This window comes from Silurus aristotelis (assembly GCF_946808225.1).
Source record: "Silurus aristotelis genome assembly, chromosome: 29".
NCBI classification, from domain to species: Eukaryota; Metazoa; Chordata; class Actinopteri; order Siluriformes; family Siluridae; genus Silurus; species Silurus aristotelis.
Window position 1 is genome coordinate 3,675,213 of NC_139602.1, and position 23,370 is coordinate 3,698,582.

The 23,370-nt window shown below is 37.9% G+C and overlaps 2 protein-coding genes across 2 annotated transcripts in view; one reads left to right on the forward strand and one right to left on the reverse strand.

Moving 5' to 3' along the window:
• Positions 1-23,370, reverse strand: part of tbc1d7 (TBC1 domain family, member 7) — a 207,511-nt gene that overhangs the window by 76,014 nt on the left and 108,127 nt on the right. The gene's annotated exons all lie outside the window — the stretch shown is intronic.
• arhgap39 (Rho GTPase activating protein 39) overlaps positions 1-23,370 on the forward strand; it is a 40,436-nt gene that overhangs the window by 4,210 nt on the left and 12,856 nt on the right. The window contains exon 2 of the mRNA XM_083534979.1: positions 18,372-18,758. Coding sequence (XP_083391105.1) covers positions 18,372-18,758 — 387 coding nt within the window. The remainder of the gene's footprint in view (positions 1-18,371; positions 18,759-23,370) is intronic.

The window sequence follows — 23,370 nt, forward strand, 5'->3', positions numbered from 1 at the left end:
ACCATACCATTCTCTATCATACCATACCATACCATACCATACCATACTATACCATACCATACCATACCATACCATACCATACCATACCATACCATACCATACCATACCATATCTCATTTTACTGTGTATTATACCCTACCATACCATACCATACCATACCATATCTCATATTACTGTGTATTATACCATACCATACCATACCATACCATACCATACCATACCATACCATATCTCATTTTACTGTGTATTATACCATACCATACCCTACCATACCCTACCATACCATACCATACCATACCATACCATACCATACCATACCATATCTCATTTTACTGTGTATTATACCATACCATACCATACCATACCATACCATACCATACCATACCATATCTCATTTTACTGTGTATTATACCCTGCCATACCATACCATACCATACCATATCTCATATTACTGTGTATTATACCATACCATACCATACCATACCATACCATACCATACCATACCATATCTCATTTTACTGTGTATTATACCATACCATACCCTACCATACCCTACCATACCATACCATACCATACCATACCATACCATACCATATCTCATTTTACTGTGTATTATACCATACCATACCATACCATACCATACCATACCATACCATACCATACCATATCTCATTTTACTGTGTATTATACTATACCATACCATATTCTATATTACTGTCCAATGCTATTCCATACCATACCATTCTCTATCATACCCTACCATACCATACCAGACCATACCATACCATACCATACCATATCTTATTTTACTGTGTATTATACCATACCATACCATACCATACCATACCATACCATACCATATCTCATTTTACTGTGTATTATACCATACCATACCATACCATACCATACCATACCATACTATACCATACCATACCATACCATACCATACCATATCTCATTTTACTGTGTATTATACCATACCATACCATACCATACCATACCCTACCCTACCATACCAATACCATACCATACCATACCATACCATATCTCATTTTACTGTGTATTATACCATACAATACCATACCATACCATACCATATCTCATTTTACTGTGTATTATACCATACCATACCATATTCTATATTACTGTCCAATGCTATTCCATACCATACCATTCTCTATCATACCATACCATACCATACCATACCATACCCTACCCTACCCTACCATACCAATACCATACCATACCATACCATACCATACCATACCATACCATATCTCATTTTACTGTGTATTATACCATACCATACCATATTCTATATTACTGTCCCATGCTATTCCATACCATTCCATACCATACCATACCATATCTCATTTTACTGTGTATTATACCATACCATATTCTTTAATACTGTCCCATGCCATTCCATACCATACCATACCATACCATACCATACCATACCATAACCATACCATACCGTATCTCATTTTACTCATTTATTGTACAACATAACACAGTGACAGTGCAGCACCATCCAGTACACACAATGTGCAAAGAAATTGCCTATATGATGATAATTATTGTATATTCAATTCCATACTGTATCTTATCATACCAAAAGCAGGGTTATATTTCTAGCACAATGCAGCCTACCTTGATCCAACTGCAAAGCTAATCATGTGGATAGCTGATGAATGAGTGGTGCAGACAGAGCCATTATGTCCAGCTAGACCTGTGGAACCACTTCTACCACCACTATTCATCAAAATAAAATCGACCCGTACATTTGATCTGCTTCAGTGTTAAACTGACTGCTACCATAGTAGAAAAAACCCCATCACGGGCTGTCTGGATTATCATGAAGTCCAGATCCCAGTTTGATTATCAGACAAAGCTTGTATTATAAAAGAACCGGGATCTGGAAGGCTACAAATGTCTTTTGGGTACTGCCAATTGAAAAAAAAAATCTGACAGCTCGAGTAAAACACAAGGGCTAATGAGGGTTCAGATACACCAGCAGGTCACGGGACACAACAGGCATTAAAGTGTCTGAAAAATCTGTTTCTCCATTTAAAGAGAGTTGGGAATCTTCAGGTTTGGGTCAGGACCTGGTGTTAGAAGGGAGATCTTTGAATAAAAAGGTCTGTATGTTTTATGGTTGTGTGTGTGTGTGTGTGTGTGTGTGTGTGTGTGTGTGTGTGTGTGTGTGTGTGTGTGTGTGTGTGTGTGTGTGTAATAATAGCTCAAGCCTAGATTGATGTTAAATTTGTCAGAATATTAGATTAGATTAGATTAGATTAGATTCAGCTTTATTGTCGTTGTGCAAGGTACATGCACAGAGACGATGAAATGCAGTTAGCATCTAACCAGAAGTGCATAAGTGGCTTATTTACAATAAATAACAATAGATAAATAGGGTATGAGGTCCATATATGTACAGGGATGAGGGTGATAAATGTACAGAAGGTGCAGTAGGTAATAATATTATGGTACATATAGTAATATACAATATACCGTGCAAAGATTATGCATAGATTAGACATTAGTCAGAAGATAATATACACAAATGATATAATCTAATTATGTACAAGTGTAAATGTAAAGTATGTATGATTCCGTATATACAGTATAAATATGGGGAGAATGTACAGTAGTGCAAATGTGAGTTAAGGATGATATGCGAAAAGGAATTGAAATGACTATTGTATCTGTGTAGTAATCATGCTCGGTCAATCTGATGTAACTGTATACAGTCCAATGTGTGAACATTTACTATAAAAATGACCAAATTATTCCTGAAGAACAGAATCTAAGCTAAACTATGTGGATTTCTGCACAAGTCTAAGTCTGTTTGACACAATTTACAAGGCCCCCGAGGTCGATAAATGGAAAGGTTACTTTTTGGAGCTGTAATTCTTTTTATATTGTTAAATGTATGTGGATAAGTAGGACGTGTATTATTTATTTATTCAGTTTGTTCAATACATATGCTTTAGTGGAAATGGGAAAATGGGGAAATGGATCAAATTATAATTTTGACAGTTTTCCCTCCATGGCTGTGCATTTTCGAAAGAAAAGCTTTTATTTTCTCAGATAATCCAGCATGTTATCTTATAGAAGATTGTCCTACATACTGAATTTTAGATTTTCTTCTCTTTTGACCTGGATGAAAGGACATGGAAACTTTCTGGCCTGTTTTCTTCAATTTATAAACTAGTCATTTCTCATCCATGTGTTCTTTTCTTGGTAATTTTTTTAACAGGTTTATTAAAAAAGAATGAACCGATATCATGATGCATTGCTTCAGTTCTCAAGCATCGGCATGGAATGAGTCAGTTACCATTTTAAAGAGGATTTATTTGAGTTGATTGTGAGTTTAATACTTGTGACTTGGCTGGAATTTTGTATTCATTTTCCTTAATAAAATATTGCGTAATGAAATCGGTTCATTCTATTTTGAATAACCCTGGATGTATATATATATATATATCGTATATCCCCAACTTTTTAAATCAAATCAAATTTTATTTGTCCCATACATCCAGAGCAGTGAAATGCTTTATACGACTGTCCAACATTTAAGCATAAAAAGGAATAGAATTAAGGATAAAAAAATAAGGTAGATAAATAAAAAGTATAAACTACAGAAAATATATGAAAATATATAATACAGTGGTACCCCACTTATTGACCTTAATCCGTTCCTTAAAACCGGTCGAAATGCGAGAAGGTCGAAGAGCGAATGTACAATATACACGCACTAAATTGTTATATTGATCGCTAAATAACACTTTATTGTTCACAAACCGAAGTTTAATTTACGATAGATGCTCTCTCCACGAAGGCTGAGGCGAGACTGGGAAGATCCTTTTCCTCGCTCCACATGGGTCGGGGTAAAAAAGGTCGGTAAGCGGGCATTTGGTTGTTCAGCGGGCGCAAATTTCGCTAAACGAAAAGGTCGATGTTTGAGCCGGTCGATAAGCGGGGGACCACTGTATATACATGAACGAGTACTTCAGCTTCTTCGACTTCTCTGTTCCGATCTGATTTTTAGATTTCCATTTCTCTATTTTGCCACATTCCTTTTAAAAATTGAAAATTAGAAATGAAATCGTAAAACATGATTCATTTAAATGTACGATACACAGAAACTTGGTTTTGAAACATTTCCGGCTTGCTGAACTTAAGTCCCACAGCAAACCTGATAGTCATGATGCTAACCTATCAACAGGATGCATTGTTGTAGCTTTCTATACCTGATTATATGGATTGGAAGAAAGATCTGGAAAGAAGATATTAAATATAAGAGGAAAATATAAGCTGAGAAAAATTGACGTTCTATACATTTGCAGTTCTGTCACATAGACTGAGAGCTTCACAATAATGTTTGACTCACTGTTTGAAGCCAGCACCTTTGGGATGTAAACTGATGGCTAGACTAAAGTGAGAAAAGAAAAAAAAAAACACAGATAGGGAGGCTAAAGAGAAGAGAGGTAGAGGATATGAGGCACTTGTCCAAACTGTGTGGAGGGAAATAAAGATAAAAATAAAATCAATTTCCATGTTTTTTTTTTTTGAGTGGGTTCATGGATCTTTTTTGTGTATGTGTGAGAACAAGCTTGTAGCGCTACAGACGATGGACTCATGCGCTACGCATGAGGGTCATGGATTTGCACCGAGTATGGTTGCTAGGATACGGTTAAAAGGGTGCCTTTTTATCTGGTGTGGTGAATTTCATTGGTGGCAGTTGGTCCATCGCTGGTTTACGATTAGAGCCTGCTGGCATTACGTGCACATCGATTTATTCGCGAGAGCGAAACGCATCCCCGGGTTCTCTTTGTGGAACAGGCAATGCTTGTTGAAGGCGTCTTTCCAGCAGGGGAGATACGTTTATTTAGATTAATATCCTGTGGTAGCTGGTTTGTCCTGGTCAGGGTCATTGCGTTAAATGTACAATGTGTATATATATATATATATACAATATATACCGCAGGAGTGGGCGGGATTGGTCAAGAGTGTCTCTGGAAGCAGGCAATGCCTTTGTGAGTGGGCGGGAATGGGATTAAAACACAGTATTCGCTGCAAAAATAGTTGAATCAGTTTGAATATAGTGAAATGTCTAGAAATTGCTAGAAGAATGTACCACATTTTTAGCTTTCAATCTTCTTTTTAGAGTGGCAGACATGAAATTTAATTTCTTTTCTTTTTTTTTTTTTTATAAATGAGCCTTGAAATACGTTTTATGAGCTTGTGTTTAATTAACTGTGATTTAACACTAATTATACAAGACTATATCCAAATATTTAATTTTCAAGGATACTCTTCAGAGCTTCAGTGCGCTGTTGAATACACGTAACGGCTCCACCCATTGTGGAATTTCCCTGGCATTCTTTCGGGCAGATGCTCTTTGCGAGGGGTGTCCAAGAACACCACCGGTGTGGGTAAAGGGTTTCGTTCCAACCAATCAAGTCCACACCAAATTCTACCTGTTTGAATCTAATGATTTTCATTTTTAATGGACTATCAGGTGTGGCGTTTGATTGGCTGGAACGAAAACCTGTGCCCACACCGGCCATTTGCACAAAAGATTGGACACCCCTGCTCTATGCAGTGAGTTAGGTCTCGGATCGCGTGTCAAACGTCACTAGTCCAGCGTTATTACTAGCGCAATCCTGGATGGTGTGGAACCATGTTGGCCGTTCCCTGTTGTGGGAATAAACAGTCAGCGTTGTTTCCCTGACCAGCGAGTCATGTTTTGTCTGTTGCTACGGACTTTCTCTCAGTCATAGTCCATCATTGAACTCGAAAAGGGTAGTAAATGATAATTAAACATATAAATACATTTTTTTTTATAATTCTCAACAAGTCAGTTTATGGATAAAAAAAGTCCTTTGTTTGTCCATATTGCTGATGGATTTCCATCTACTTGTTCTCCTAAACGAAGGTTAAAATGATTATCATCATTAGGATGATTCTAGAGCAGCCCCTGAGTCACAAGATTTTTGTTGGTCGAGTGTTTGTGTTACTTGCCGTATTCAAACCCACATTCCCTTCGCTAAAGGATGCGTCGTGTTGCCATTGAACGCATAATACTCTACATAAAAGCACTAATTGGACCTATGCGACACTGTCAAAAGGCTGTTTACACCTGTTCATAACACTTGTGCTTGTTGAACATACCATTCTAGCTTTAATCCCGGCTTTGCTGTTATTCCGACCTTCTCAAGGAAGGCTTTCTGATGAAGTGTTGCTATGGAAATCGGCTACAAGAGTGACGTCAGACATCGATTTCAGTTGAGAACGGGTGTGCGATGAGGTTGAGGTCAAGGCTCTTTGCAGGACATTTCCATTGACATTTATGGCATTTGGCAAACACCCGTAAACACAGCGACGACCATTCACCTAATTTAAACAGCTGAGTAGATATGGGGGTTAAGGGCCTTGCACAGGGGCCCAAGAATTGCATTTTGGTGTGGCTGGGATTTTTTTAACTCACAACCTTCAGATCCAATGCCTTAACCACCTCCCATTGTAATGCGGAAACAAGTTCGGACCGGCATTTTAGGTCGATGTTAAATTCTATACAAATGTGTACTTAAAAGTTTGTGGCAACCGGCTGAAAAGGAACCAGACCTGTCGTGTGATAGTCAGGTTTCCACATCCTTTTGGCCATCCAGGATTTTTTACGTCTCCACCATTATTGGAAGAGTGCTGGATTTATTGTGCGTTCGAACAAAAAGATGCATGAGTCATACACACATTTGTCTCGACGTCTTGCCTTAACGTAGCTGTATTATTGGCGGAAAAAACCCAACGTGTAGGTGCCAGCCCCTTGGAAAGCAAACAAAGCTTTTGGCTTTTCGCATTTGGCTCTCGCTCGGTACGGCAACATGCGAAAAACACCCGCTGTGCGCATTACACACCGTTCGGTTCGCTTACTGAATAGATTTCATCAGGATACATAGAACTCCTTTAATTTATTGATACTTTAAACGGTTGGTTTTCTTCTGTAGAGAAGGTCCATGATTCACCGTGGCATTTTTAATCGAAATCGATCAATAAACACGTAAAAACGCTGACGGTAAATCCGACATCATGACGGACAAATGCATGTGTCTTTGTTAGGTTACTGACATGTTATACGCTCGCTACAGTCAATATATTTGCCACCTGCTACATCCTGGATCTCTTTCCAAAAAAATAGATCTGCGCTTCCATTTTCTGTTCCTCCCAGCAAGTCAGGCTCGAACTACACTACAAAACACCAATGATAAATTTCAATTTTTAATCTTAAACCCTACACCACAGCTTGGCAGAGCACAAAGTGGGAAATCGACACGATCCGTCACCCAAAAAAAAAGGCATCTCGAATATAATCATCACGTTCTCACTGATGCGACGTGGCTATTTGAGGTGTTGCACACGTTCCAAGTCGCACAGTTGGATTATTGGACACATGCACAAAGCAGATGGTCACCATTTTTAGGTCTTGAAAGTCTCTGGAATGCCACATTGGAGCCAGACATCGTGAACATTTGTCACATCTGCCAGATCCGTAGATATTGGTGTAGCAATGTTAAATAGTTTTTAGCAATGTTACACAGCGAGCTCCTTTCGCCCTGTTCTGAACGCCATCTTCAATGTTTGGGAGCATCTGAACAGTCACCTTCCTTCAGCCTCGTGGATGACCAGAAATAACCTTCGAGTGCTTCGAGACTTTTCCCCGCATATCATATTTGTAGGTTTTTCCATTCATCCAAGAAAATCCACACAGCTCTGCAGGCCTATTTTTAGCTGGTGGCACATTTAATTGCTTAGAAAGAATAATGTAGTCTAATTGTAGCCATGTATGTGAGCATAATTAACTATTTTATTCCTTTATATCTCCTGGGATTTCTGAGTAACACATTCGTCTCTGTTGTCTCCATTTTACTCACACCCTCACACCCGCCCACACATAAAGTGCCTTCAGGATGTTTTTTTTGGTTCTTCAAGTTATTTATTTATTACTCAAATGTTATCATCTTCACCGTTATATCGTCAGCCGACTATCATACTGTCGTTACTTGTATAGCATCATTTATGCACGTAGCTAATCATCCCATTGTCTTTTTTTTTTTTGGATCGTTACAATTGAAATTTTTGCAGTAAATAAAAACAAGTCAGATATGAGAAATGAGGATGAACCGGTTGACTCATAAACACCACCAGTGCACGAATTAGTGAATAAACACCTTTTTTTTCCTTCCATAAATCAATTAATCTGGAAACTTTTCACGTTCCCTTGCTCTAACCCAATTCGCTGTCCTGCCAGTCAATGAAAATGGTTTAGGATAACATCTGACACTGTATGGTACAAAAGTTTGTGGACACCTGACCATGAGATTTTTATGTACATTTTGATCATTCCATTCTACATTGAGTCCCCATCTGCTCTTATAATGATCTCCACTCTTTTGGGAAGATTCCAGTAGATTTTGAAAACAAAACTCATTCAAAAACAAGTCAGGAACTGATGTTGGTGAGGTGAGGAGGCTCACATTCATCCCAAAGATGTTCAGTAGGTTTGAAGGCCAGAGGTTTGGGATCATGTGAAAGGGAAGAATTTATGCTACTGCATCCAATGAAATCCTGTACAATTGTGTGGAAACTGATTGAACTGATTGGAAGAACCACATATGGCTGGAAAGGTTAAGTGGCTCGCTCGCTCGCTCGCTCGCTCGCTCGCTCGATCTATCTATCTATCTATCTATCTATCTATCTATCTATCTATCTATCTATCTATCTATCTATCTATCTATCTATCTATCTATCTATCTATCTATCTATCATCACCCCACTTTTAGTGAAGGGAAAGACATAATATTTAATTGTACACCTCTATTTATGTGGTAACAGATTGGGTGATAACCACCTATGACTGGAAAAACTCAGTCTTTTGTGCATTATAGTGTATCTTAGCTATCCTGTAAACTCTCAGTTCTTTTTTTGAACCTCATAAGTTTAGTTTGTCATCTAGAAATCCCTCGGCTCACAGAACCTGAAAAAAATATAAATCTATATCCTGATTGGTCAATCCGGTTTCTTAGCACAGTTATGTAGTATATGGATATAGTAACCAGTGTTGGGGGTAACATGTAAATTTACACACTAATATCTGAGTTACTTTAAAAAAAAAGTAATGCGAGTTACTTTTCAGTTCAATTATTTTGCATTAAAATGAAAGTAATCTGGTGGAATCGCGCACCCCTTAGAAGCTGGTTAGAAGCGGAGATGGCAGGACAGAGCATTACATTACTGCGATGGAAGTATTCACATTATTTTGAAATAGTAGATTTTCAGTAGATTTTCAGATACTAACCCTAACCCGAGCCACATCATACACATGGGCACACTTGAACATTACCCATCCCTTCCTCTCTCACACACACGCGCGCGCACACACACACACACAAACACACACACACACACACACACACACACACACACACACACACACACACACTCTGATCACCCAGATTTACTGTAAATGTCACACACCAACATAATGACAGAAAACACAGACTTTGTTTGTGTTGTTTTTTTTTTTATGTGCGTGCTCGCTTGAGTTCAATACGGTATTTTCGTCAAATGCGCATGTGCGTGAGATGAATATACCGCAAAGTTTCCCAGTAGGGGCGAATCATTTAAGTCTTAAAAATACCGTATTGAACTCAAGCGAAGCGAACACGCACATTAAAAACAAACAAACACAAACTTCGATATGAACGTAAGAGCCGCATGAAACCAGCCATAAAAAAAGCCGCATGCGGCTCGCGAGCCTCGGGTTGGCCACCCGTGCATTACTGCATTAAACACTAGTACAAGAACTTCTCACCTGTTACACCTGTAAGGCCTGAAAGAGATCAAGCCTTAGCCAGGTAAGAAAAAGTAACGCAAAAGTAATATAACGCGTTCCATAAAAAGTAACTAAGTAACGCAAATAGTTACTTTTTTGGGGAGTAACTCAATATTGTAATGCGTTACTTTTAAAAGTAACATTCCCCAACACTGATAGTAACATCACTATATCTCAAAACACTGTGCATCATTGTACTCGAATGATCATAACACTTCATGTACAGTGTCATTTCCTGTAACTGTGCATATGACAATAAGCTCTTGAATCGAAAAGGCATGTATAATCAGCTGTGATGTGTGGCTTATGCTGACCATCCAGGAATCTGCATTAGACGTGGAAAATATTTCGGGGGAGGATGTTTACACGTGCTGGAACATGCCACGTCGTTGTAAAGCAGACTTTCAGTGAATGATAAGACACACCACTGAACACAAGGGAAAAAAATTCAAAGTTGCGATCTGTTACACCAAGGTCTAGCTTGCAAAATCTGTATCCACAGAAAATAACAGTGACAAGGTCAATGTTGCTGGCAGTTTGTCTTTTATTGTCATCCTCTTTGCGGCCATTCAAGTCGGCTCCTGTTAGACACAGCGCTGAGGAGGTCACAGGGCCGGCTTTGTTGGTTGCAATTGAATGATGGACGTCACCTGGACGTCATTAGCAAGCTCAAAAGTCACAACTAATGGGTTCTTACCATTATTCCATTTTCTTCCACGTCTGACTCCATTAACTAAATGTTATTCGCATTGTGTTTCATCTCCATGCCTCGGACATGTCGGTGTTGCAGGAAGGCATTAATGAATAAAAAAAAAGAAAGGCTGACTTGTGCTATAGGCTACTACTAGCATACAATCTATATAATCTGTTGTTTCTAGCCATTTAGATGTCCCTTTGTTTAAACATCTTCTTTTGGCTGCCTCCGTTAGAAGTCGCCGCAGCAGATCATCCATCCTCTATATATTACTCTTTCGAGCCAACTAGCGTCATGTCTTCCCTCACCACATCTATAAACCTCCTTCTTGGCCTTACTATTTTCCTCCTGCCTGGTGGCTTCATCCTCAGCATTCTTCTACCCTGATATACCCCATGTTACAAATGAGCTCAATCGCATCTCTCTATTATCTTGTTTCCAAACATCCCTCAATAAAACCCATTTCTAACCGTGTTCATCGTTATCACTCGCAGCATCTTCTGTCAATTTGTCAAATGTGTTCGAGGTAATATAATCAAGCAGATTTGACACGTTTTAGTAAGATGTTCCGTTGTAATCTAGCAGCTAAGTCCCACACGCTCACCACCCAAGTTCAATTCCTGGGCAAGGAACCAACCCAAACTATGGGGGGGTTTACACAAGCCAGAGCACCCGAAGTGCCAGTTCTAAGTACAGATAAAATGGGAGGGTTGCGCCAGGTACTGGTATGTGATGTAAAACCTGTGCCAAATTAAATCTGCAAAAGATTCGTCTGCTAACATGAGCAGCCAAATATAAGAACAGAGATGGTTAAGACAAAAACATTTTTCTTCTTTGTCCCAGCCTTTCCATGGGGATGTATTTCTTTTGTACTTTTTTATAACATACAGATATTATTAAATCAATAATCTTATTTTTCTGGCTCTCAAATGTTGCAATAGTTCATGGAATAGAAATTGCTCTGAACATCATAGACACATTGTATGTCTTTTTATTTTGCTAAGATATAACTCTTTGCTCTAAAACAAGTTCCTGGCATGTGTGGTGTAAACGCCGGCAACCCTGACCATAATAAACTTTCTGCTGCTCTTCTCCAGAGTATGGGGGCAGCAGTAATCTTGTCCCGGTGGGCTTTGATTAGCACTTGTTGCAGTTCCCATTTTCGACCACTAGGTGTAAAACAACTCAATTAAAGCTCTGTAAACACACTATTCCCAAGTTGTACATCATCAGCAGAACATGCCACATAGTGACATTCACTGACCACAAAAAAAGAAAAAAGATATTACAGCAGGACTTTTTGAACTTGTGAATGAGGACATTATGTTGGACATTATGTAGGACATTTTTCCTCATTTTATAAAATGCCACAGGTTTTTCCATGCTCTACATTGAAGCTGAGATAGGATCCCATAGATATTATCCCATAGATAATTCCCTAACTCGTCTCCATGTATATCTTCTTCTTCTTCTTTCGGCTGCTCCCATTAGGGGTCACAAACAGCAAATCATCCGTCTCCATACCCCCCTGTGCTCTATATCTGCCTCTTTCAACCCAACTACCTGCATGTCTTCCCTCACCTCATCTATAAACCTCCTCCATGGCCTTCCTCTATTCCTCCTTCCTGGTGGCTCCATCCTTAGCATTTTCCTACCGATATACCCCATGTCCTTCCTCTGCACATGTCCAAACCATCTCAATCTCGCTTCCCTCACCTTGTCCCCAAAACGTCCTACATGCGCTGTCTCTCTAATAAACTAATTTCTAATCATGTTCATCATCGTCACTCCCAACAAAAACCTCAACATCTTCAGCTCCGCTACCTCCAGCTCCACCTCCTGTCTTCTAGTCAATGCCACTGTCTCTAATCCATACAACATCTCAGGTCTCACCACAGTCCTATAAACTTTCCCTTTCACTCTCACAGATACTCTTCTATCACAAATCACTCCTGCTATCACTCTTCTCCACCCACTTCACCCTGCCTGCACTCTTTTCTTCACTTCTCTAACACACTCTATATTACTTTGCACTGTTGACACCCAGGTACCTGAACTCCTCCACCTTCTCACTCGTCTCCATTTATATGACCAAAGAAATACAATAACAATTTCATATATTAATAATAACCATGAATAGATAGGCTATATACTGATTACCAATTATCCAGAGTGACTTAACATCTAATCGCATTGCACAAGTGCTCATCTTGGTACTTAACATCACTGGGTGTGGACTGGCTAACAGTGCTAGCATTTTACCCCGAGTGTTTGCCTACTAGCCCATTCAGCTGCTTAAATGGCAAGTTTTAGAGCTATAATCATGAAAATATTCAAGCGTGCCTTCACTGTCCTGATTTTTTTAATGAGTTCTCATGGGTTTTTAAGTGGGCCATTACCTTTGGTGTTAGCATCATTGGCATCACTAGCTGCTTTGGGACTTTTCTAGCATTACAAAAAAAAAAAAAGAAATCTATGAAGATAGTAGAGTCAAAGCATTGCTTTGTTTGGTTCTTTATACAAATTGTGCTTATGTAGTATCAAAGACGAACATATTGCTAATTTCAGCAGCTGAATCACTTTCAGCCAGTAATAAAATTACTCTATATTGAAAAAAAAAGCTGCGAACATTTATTCCAGTGAAGACATTTAGCACTGTATGGATTTTTTTATCATAGCAGAAATTGCATTGAACAGCACTTTTACAGTGTCGATTCGTTCCAATCACGCTGAGATAGTGGAAGAATGCGTGATACTGCATTGAGGTGTGTATATAAAAAAACGACTAACAGACTAAACGCACTAAGGACTGAAATATACTTCTCCAAATGGGTTTTCTCAGCCTTTTCTTGGTATGTGCTTTTATTAATTGAAGAGTTTGGAGAAGAGCTACACATGGCTGGAAAAGTCCAATTGAGGGGGGGCTGGGGGACCTCCCATAAGTATTTAGAGACCCCTATAAAAACTAGGGTACTAGATGTGTCTAAGGGGACTCCCTAAGATCTTTGAAACTTTTCGGTAGTCATTAGCATTATAAGGTGGGAGTATTTGCCCCAATGGACTAAACAATAGTTTATAATTAATCATGTGTTCATTATTAAATGTTTCTCAACCACGTGTTATATAATATTATAATATCAATAATATTCAAACCCAGACCAGCTTTACTGCAAAAAATCTCCTCTATCAATGTAATATATCATTTATTTAATATCTAATGCATCCTGTAAGCATTAATGCATTCTCATACTATATATAATGCATGCAGCGCTTCAGCTTTTCATAGTGAGACCCAGAAACCCTGAGAGCTTGTTTCACAGCTAATATAGTTAGCGTTGTTTGGGGATCAAAGAAAATTGTCTTTATTTTGATATAGCCAGCTTGATTTTTGACATTGTGCTGGTGTGCAGTTTTCGGCAAACAAATTACACGTACATTAGAATGATGCGAAACAAACGCTCTCCAGCATGCAGCTCTTTTTCTCTCGAAATGCCTTGATGTTACCTGAAGATCTAGAAAGCATACATTGCTCTGTTTTGACGATCTTGTGAATCTTGGATGGAAAATGTAACTAGAACCAGTAATAAAAATATTTACAATGTGTCCTCAAAATGCTAATTTCTGTTTACGGCATTCGGTCGACACCATTATATCACCCTTATATATCTAATTGATCAATTTATTACCAGGGAAGGTCCTTGCTCAAAGTCCCCTTACTGGAAGGTTTGCATGGTGTTGGGATGTTGTTGGGAACTCATGACCTTTGTCATGGGTGAGCGTCCATGAGGGGCCATTTGCTGTTGTGAATTTACCTTACAAGGTGTTTCTGATGATTTTCACATTTCGAAACACGAGGGAAAGAAATTGACTGATTGTGCTGCGATTTGTTAAAAGAGGAAGTGATGAAAAGGATATAAAACTTTCGCCAGTAGAACATCAGATTTTTGGCTTTGTTGCCTATATTTCTTCTTAGATGCTTAGATTTCTTAAAAAAAAAAAGAAAAATGAATGAATTCAATTTTAACACAAATTTAAAAAGCTCACAATAAGTGTCACAATTCTGGCCCTGGACCACTTTTCCCATCAGCCAGTCCACCTCCATGTCCCAAGTCACATTCCATGCTTATCATCCCCTACCTGAAACCCCGCTATTAATTAAATGAAACAGGAAACAGGTGTGGGTGATATGTGCGCATGTGACCTGAGACATACTACATGTTTACACAGATACTGATCATTTCTCATTGCAGTTTCTCATTGGCGTGTTGTTTAGGTTATTATTTGGTTTTAAAGTTAAAGTTGAATAATTTAAGGAATTCTAATGTCACTTTAATATCGTTGAATAAAGATGATATGATTTATGAGTTTTGCAATGTATTCATCTAGTTTGAAAATTTTTGTTCTTGGCCAAATCCTTAATTTTATTTCCTGCTGAGGAAAAAACCTACTGCCTATCAAACAATTCCTTCTGCCATCTGAACAGAAATCCCCAGTGAGCTAACAGATTGCAGCTTCTTTCCCGGCTAGTATTAGCCAGCTAGCCTCGTAATACAACTCTCGGCCGCACTGTTATGCTAACAATATTTAACCTGGGATTGTCTGATTAAATTGTCAAATATTGATGGCAAAATAATTGGAATTGCTCTATTATACTGTGCTAATTACAGCAATAATCTATGGTTATATAGTAAACACTGTAACTATAAGGATTTAGGATGCCATTGTGAAACAGCTGAGCATTATAATGTTTGTATATTTGTCCCAGTGGACCAAACAATATACCTATAATTAAGTGTGGGATCATGGAATTGCTCTATATGGTATACTCTACCAGTATATTAAGCAGTGCATTTCATCAATAATGATGCACATCCATAAAAAATGCAGATACAACACTATACAAAGCTTTCAGGAAACAAGCCATTTATCAGTTCTATAAGGGAAGGCTCTTTGAAAGATTCTGAAAGCAAAATCTGTTTGAAATGCTCCATTCATTGCATGTTCTGAAAGTTGTCTTTCAGTTTTTCAGTGAATTTAATGGTTTAGTAGCAATTAAAAAGATATGTTGTTAACCTCAAAAAGGATAGAACTATAATGATTGGACATTCGGTGTCCGAATTCTGAGCCATTCTGAAGCTGGTTCCTTTCAAGGTTTCTTCATTATACATATGTATAAATAACTTTTTTTTTGGTCGCTACAGCGGAACATCCGTATTCATGATCTGCATGTTTGATTTGGCACATGTTTTTACGCTGGATGCCCTTACTAACGCAACACTCCCCATTTATCCGGGCTTGGGACCAGCACTAAGAGTGCACTGGTATGTGCAACCCTAATAGCTGTGGTCGGTTCCCTGATTGGGAATCGAACCCGGGCCACAGCGGAGAGAGCGCCGCAGCCTAACCACTAGACCACCAGGTCTTGAACCTGAGTCTTGAACTCTTTGGAAAAGTATACAAGTATTTGCCTTCAAATGTACTTAACTATCCAAAGTACTATGATTTATTATGGTAAATAATGTTCCTATTATAATTTTTCGCACAAGACTCTTTGCTTAATCAATTCAGTTTATGTGAAAAGACTCGGATGTGACTCTCAGCACACTGGTCTAATAATAGAATGATAATAATGAGTCAAACACTGATTGATATCTATTTAAATGATCATGAGCCCAAAACCTTCTTTTCAACTACTTAAAAAAAAAAAAAAACGCACGAGTGAGGCCACGTGTGATGTGGCGAGTTCAAGTTTGGAGTTTCTTCATCATTTATTCCTCTCAAAATGTTTTGCTTGCTGTTAAACTGATGCTATGGTGATCAGTAGATACACCAAGAGCCACTCAAAACCAGTTCAAAACAGAGCGAGAGCTCGAACCTGATTGGTGGATCTCTGCGTGTTTGACTAGTTAAGTTTTTTCCGCATAAATAAAAAGGAACGACTGATTTCCAGAAATGTAGTATTTAATGTCTCCCTGAATGAAAATACCTAATTTACACATACTTTGTTACAGTCCACCACTGTGTATCCCTTCCTGAGATCATATGAAGTAAAAACCTCATGAGATTGGCACCGACTCTCCATTAACTGATCCATGATTTAACATAGTGATGCATTGCTATCAGTTAAAATGATCTACGTCTTAAGCAGTCATTTGCATTTTCCGAATAAAATATATACATTTGGAGAAGTGGACAAGTGTTCATTAATTCTTTTTTATTATACTCTATTGAATTGCCTGTCAAGAGGCCACAATATAAATCGACGAACAGGCAATATTTCACACTTGCACATGCAGTAGATAGAAGAAATCTGCAATGCTCTAACACACTTTAGACATTCAGCAGGATTCAATTACCCTCTGTCGGGCAACGAAGGCTTCCCAAAAACACTTTTCATCAATTTTTAATGTTAGTCGACATGAAGTAGATTTGGTGAAGGGTTTGAAAAGAAATTGAGTGATTTCTCTTGTTGTGATTATTAATAAAACGGCACAGATTATCGCGCAAAGCCCGTGAATACACATTTAATGCACACGTGAAAAACATATTGAGTAATAGTCAAGTTTATTGACCAAAGACTATGTTACCCAACTGCACTTACACATGTCACTCACGACTCGCACCTTTTCTTTTGACACCTTGATTAACGCCTGTATATATAGCGTTAGCCTTCACAGAACTCACTCTCTAACATTTGTCTTTCATGGTTGATGATAGGAATCTGGTTCCATGGTTTATAGTCTTTGCTTGTTTTACATGATCTGCACATCCACTTTTCTCATTATTGCATAAACTGTGATGTTCACAAGACATGAATTTCTCCACATCGTCTCATAATTAGTACTGGTATAAAGACTCGTCTCACACCACACTCTGCGTTTCTAGATTGTCTGTGCATGTTTGTTGTTAAGGTTCTCATGCTCACCTGTGTAGGCATCTCACGACAAAAGAAATTGGAGCCGTGCAGTGGCTTGTGGGAAAAGTCCTGTGGCATTAAACTAGATGCAACAAGTGGGAAGGCAAACATGGTAGTTCATTAATGAGTCATACCATGTGATTTTGTGTGTTTGGGTTAATAGGTTTTTGGTAGGCGAAATTTAAGATACAATTTTGGAATATGGAATACATATACACTATACGGACAAAAGTACCAGGACTTTCCAGCCGCAGTACGTGGTTCTTCCGCAAACCCAATTTTGGAGGTACACAATTTTTCTATGGATGGAAATTTTTCTTTCACTTGAGCAAGAAGACTCAAAAGTAGTCCAGCTTGACAATGCCCCTGTGCACAAAGCCAGCTCCATGAAGATATGCTTTACATGGAGTTGGAGCTGAAGATCCTGACCTCAACTCTATAGAGCAGGCCCTTCTCACCTCAGCTATATCAATACCTTTACTATCACCCTTGTGCCTGATTAAGCACAAATCTCTCCAAAATCTAGTGGAACATCTTCCCAGAAGAGTGGTGGATGTTATAAGAGCAAATGGGGTCTAAATGTGGATAATTAAGCATCTTACTGGCCGGTGTCCATAAACTTTTGCATATATAATTTACATTTTTGGCAAACGCCCTTTTTTCCACTTACATTTGTCTCATTCATACAACCGAACAGTGGAGTGATTAAGGGCCTTGCTTAGGGGCCCAGGAGTTGGAGCTCAGTAAAGGATTTAAATTACTTATCCAAAGACTTCTAACATAATACTTCTGACTGGTACAAAACTCAACTGCTTCTTGTATGATTTCTTACAAGAAATTGCCTTCTGATTTGTTGTTTTCAGGTTGGAATGGGTGGAGATCATCGAACCTCGCACACGCGAGCGCATGTACGCCAACCTGCTGACAGGCGAGTGTGTGTGGGACGCTCCGGCCGGTGTGCACATCAAGCGCAGCGGCCCAGACCAGTGGTGGGAACTGTTCGACTCAAACACCTCACGCTTCTACTATTACAATGCCTCTACCCAGCGCACTGTCTGGCACCGCCCACACGGATGCGACATCATTCCCCTCGCCAAGCTCCAGACCCTCAAGCAGAACACAGACACGCCGATTCCTGTAGCTTCGGTGATCAGTGGATCGGCCGACAGCAGCCCGGCTCGCAGCGCTGTCAGCACCACGTCTTCACAAGAGCAGGAGGAGAAATCAGCGCCCAAAGAGGAAGGAGAGAGGTGAGATAGAGAGAGAAAGCACAAAGAACACACCAGACATCTTATTCAATCTCAAATCAGACACTCAAGGTACTGGTATGGAGTGTATTTGGAGCATTATTGAATGAAATAAATACAGTCTTAATAGACAAATGACTGAGAACTGGTGAGTGAGACAATTACCAAATTAGCTCAAAGTACTATACAGTGGACACTGTCTCAAAGTCCCTATATATAAGTTCCTATAAAGTCTTATAGTCCCTAATGAGCGAGCCAGTGGTGACTGTGGCACGGCAAAACCCCCTCCGATATGGTACCTGGAGGAAACCTTGAGAGGAACCAGATTTAAAAGGGATCCCGTCCTCCTCTAGGTGACACTAAATGTCCATTAGTTTAACTCTTTTTTTAAATTGGTTCCATTCAATAAGAGAGATACATAAATAAAAAAAAAGACAATAGAACAGCAGTTGTTTCAATCTATTAACAATGATTGGTCTTCCATACTCTCTGAGTCAGACACGAAATGCAATTACGAATGCTAGGATCAGAAACAATATACAAAACAAACAAAAGCATTCTCGCTTTACAGCAATTTTTATTTATCTAAAGCAATGTGACCCGACCAGGCTATATATATATATATATACAATAGTATACCAACGCAAAACTATGCAATAGAAAACCGTGTTGAAAAAAGGAGCCTTATTCCATTGAATTATTACCAAAAAAAATTGCAATTTGCTAAACTTTCCTTTTGATTCCGCTTTTGCTCAAACTTGAAAGTGTCCAAATTTCTGAAAAAAATAATATTTCAAAATAATATATTTAAAAATATATTTTACAATCTTGTATATATCATTTATATAAAATTTGAAATTAAAAATAAATAATATTATGGTTGTTATAAGGGTAAAAAAACAACAACTTTCTGTTATGGCCACACCCATATTCCATTTAAATCCAAATTTATAACTACTAAGATGGACACCACTAAACTGTCTAAAACATTTAAGATATACCAGTAATATTGTGATATTTTTATGAAAGGAGATTGCAAGAGGTTCTATAGCTATAGCAAACAAAAGGGGGGACAGTGGGCAACCCTGTCTAGCGCCACGGTGAAGAGGGAAATAATTAAAACTAATACCATTTGTTCTCACAGACGCCAAGGGATATAAGAGTTTTACCCAGGACACAAATCTATCACAAAACCGGAATTCTTTTAATGTATAGAATGCCTTCTCCGCATCGAGAAAAAGCCACCTCAGGCACAGAAGAGTCGGACGGAGTGTAAATTATGTTCAACCTTCTGAGATTAAAAGAAGCCTTGTCTATTTTTAATAAAGCCAGTTCGGTTTGGATGAATGATGTCTTTCTAACCTGAGAAAGAGAGAGAGATTTTGCCAGATTTTTTTACATCTACATTGAGGAGTGATATTGGGTCTGTATGTTCCACATTTCAATGGATTTTTATTGGGTTTTAATAGATGAGAGATTGATGCCTGACTTAAAGAAGGAGGGAGACACCCATTATTTAGAGATTCTTCAAAGACTGAGAGAAGCTGAAGGGAAAGCTTTTAAAGAAACTCTAATGGAAAGCCGGGCGGGTCTGGAGATTTGTGAAACAGTTTGCAAAATTTCAGCTAATTACATCCAGTTTTGCTGTTGATTCACTAATCATTTTGAGGAATGTTGAAATTATCAAAGAAAAAAAACTACTGATAACATTCGGATCGTTAGGAGATTCTGACTGATATATTAAATAATAAAAAGATTTCAATTCCTTATTTATTTCTTGGGGATCTGATCAAATATTGCCTTCTTGGGTTAAGTTTGGATGATAATTTTTTTTTTTTCAGGTTTAAGTTTTAATGGCAATGCTTTACCTGGTTTATCACCAAATAAAGTGAACAAAATGTATGATATAATAGTTTTGTTTTCATGCCAATGCAACACTATGCAATAGAAAATCGTGATGAAAGAAGAATTTTCATTGAATTATTAAAAAAAAAAAAAAAAAAAAAATTTTTGCAAAAGTTTCCCTTTGATTCAGTTTTGCTCAAACTTAAAAGTGTCCAAATATCTGGAAAGCTTCAAAACATGCTATTTAGAAAAGAAGTTTAGGGCAATTTTCAAAATAATATATTAAAAATATATTTTACAAACTTGTATATATAATTTATATAAAATTTGCAATTAAAAAGAAATAATATTATGGTTGTTATAAGGAAAAAAAAAAAAACTTCCTGTTTAGGCCACACCCATCTTTCATTTAAATCCAAATAGGAGAATATGATGGATTTATATATATATATATATATATATATATATATATATATATATATATATATATATATATATATATATATATATATATATATAAACAGAATTATATACATGCATAATCTGCAATTTAGTTAATTTAACTATTTGCTACGATGCTTATATAAATATCCAGAGCAACAGGAGGAGTTTGCCGATTGTGGGTGACAGAATAGAGTGAGAGCGAGGAAGAAAGAATGTGTAAATTGATTAGCAGCTCAGATACCATGAATTATTTATGCCCAGAGAGTAACAGTGGTCCCTTTCTATGAGTTTCCTTCTTGAGGAAAAAAAAAATGGAATTAGAACGAGAGAGAGAGAAAGAGAGAAAGTGCATGGGAGATGAGCTGCCCAGCTTTAAAAAGAAGCACAGACACACACACATACACACACACACACACACACACACACAGACACACACACACACACATTCTTGTCACAGTCTTGGCCGTGTCAGCAGGTCTGGTCATGGGGAGTTCTCAGGCTGTAAGGAAGTGCTGAATTGATTTCAGACTACTGTTTCACAGCTTTACTTTAATACCAAGACCCAAAGGCCGATTCTATACACTTTAATCCCTGGCAAGAACTCGCGGACTTGTATAGACAATGACCCTGATTCATTAACACTGTATATGGTTCCATCTAATTGCAAAAACGGGCGTAAGTTTCCGAAAACAGTCTGATCAGAGTGTGTGCCAAAACCCGAGAATAGCATTTCAATACCTTGAAACAAATCCTTTATTTGCACTACAATCAATGAAATATTAATAAAAATGTTATTAATAATAATAATAATAATAATAATAATAATAATAATAATAATAATAATAAAAGGCCAAGCAGAGCAAAAACAAATAATACCGGGATATATAATATAACGTTAATTATTTTATATAGGAAATCATGCACTAAAATATCCTTAAGACATTGAGTTTTGTGTTGTATCTGTAAATGTCCCAGCTGTACATCTTTATCAGCTCGTTAGATCTACGCTTGAGTGATGGGTGCATTCATGTGCAAGAGCCACCATGAAGCTCTGACTCAGAATTTGCAGTTTATTTGACAGCTCAGCTCAGAGGACTGCAAATACTATGAGACAAATTTTTACCTAATTTTATATTAAACCCAGGACAGGCTAGACATGATTTTATGGGTCAAACGGTCAGCATTTTATTCAATAATTTTTTATTATATTAAATATTATTTCCTTTCTTAGAATTTTTAGAAATGGACAAAATTATTTGGAATCCTGACTTTTCCAATCATATGTGCTTCTTAACCAAACTTTTACCACAGAATTTGTACACACAGTTGTATAAAATGTCTTTAGGTGCTGTAGCATGAAATCTTCCCTTCACTTGAAACTAGGAGACCAAAACCTGCATCTCAATGCCCCTGTACACAAATCCATCTCCATGAAGATATGCTTTACTTGAAAAGAGATTGGAGTGATATATGCTCCAATCTAAATCCAATCAAATCTCCTGCTATAGAGCTCTGAACTCAACCCTATTTCATACCTTTGGGATGAAATGGAATGGCACCCCAGGCCTCCTCTCCTTACCTACAGTACATCAGTACAGGTTGCAAGAATGATATGCTTCAAGGCTTTTCTCTGTTCTGGAACGTAAGTGGTGGAACAAACTTCCAGGTGATGTCAAAACAGATAGGTCTCTAGTAGTCTTCAGAAAATGCCTGAAGACCTCTTACAGCATTCCTTTATTTAGCATTTCTCTTTTAAGAAACCTCTTTCTAACTATTTTCTCTCCCAGCAGAGTTTTAGACGGATGGTATTGTTAGTCTGTGTCCTAATGAACCAGTATTAGAATATATCCACTGAGTGAGACTTTTAAAAGTCACTCTGGATAACGGCGTCTGCTAAATGGCAACATTTTTTTTAAATGCCAGTTTTTCAGATCTAGGATGACTGTAGCCTCCTGGATTTTTCTTTACATTTACATTTATCGCATTTTGCCATATTCATATCCAATCAGACGGAGTGGTTGGGTGTTAAGGTCCTTGTTCAAGAGCCTGCTGTAGTAGGATTTGACCTCACAACTCTCTGATCCAACTTAATATTAATACATTTGTACAGGTGTCTATAAGGGAGATTTGGGAATGTGCCCAGACAGTTTATTTATTACTTATAGCTAAAAATATATATTCTATAAATGGACCCACATTTCATTGTAAAAAGAACCGTATTGTAGGAAACATAACCTGTGCGCATGATTGTTACACTAGCTGTGATAAAACTATGTGAAAACCTGAACAACCAGACACTATTCCAGATCTAAACCTTGCTGCACAT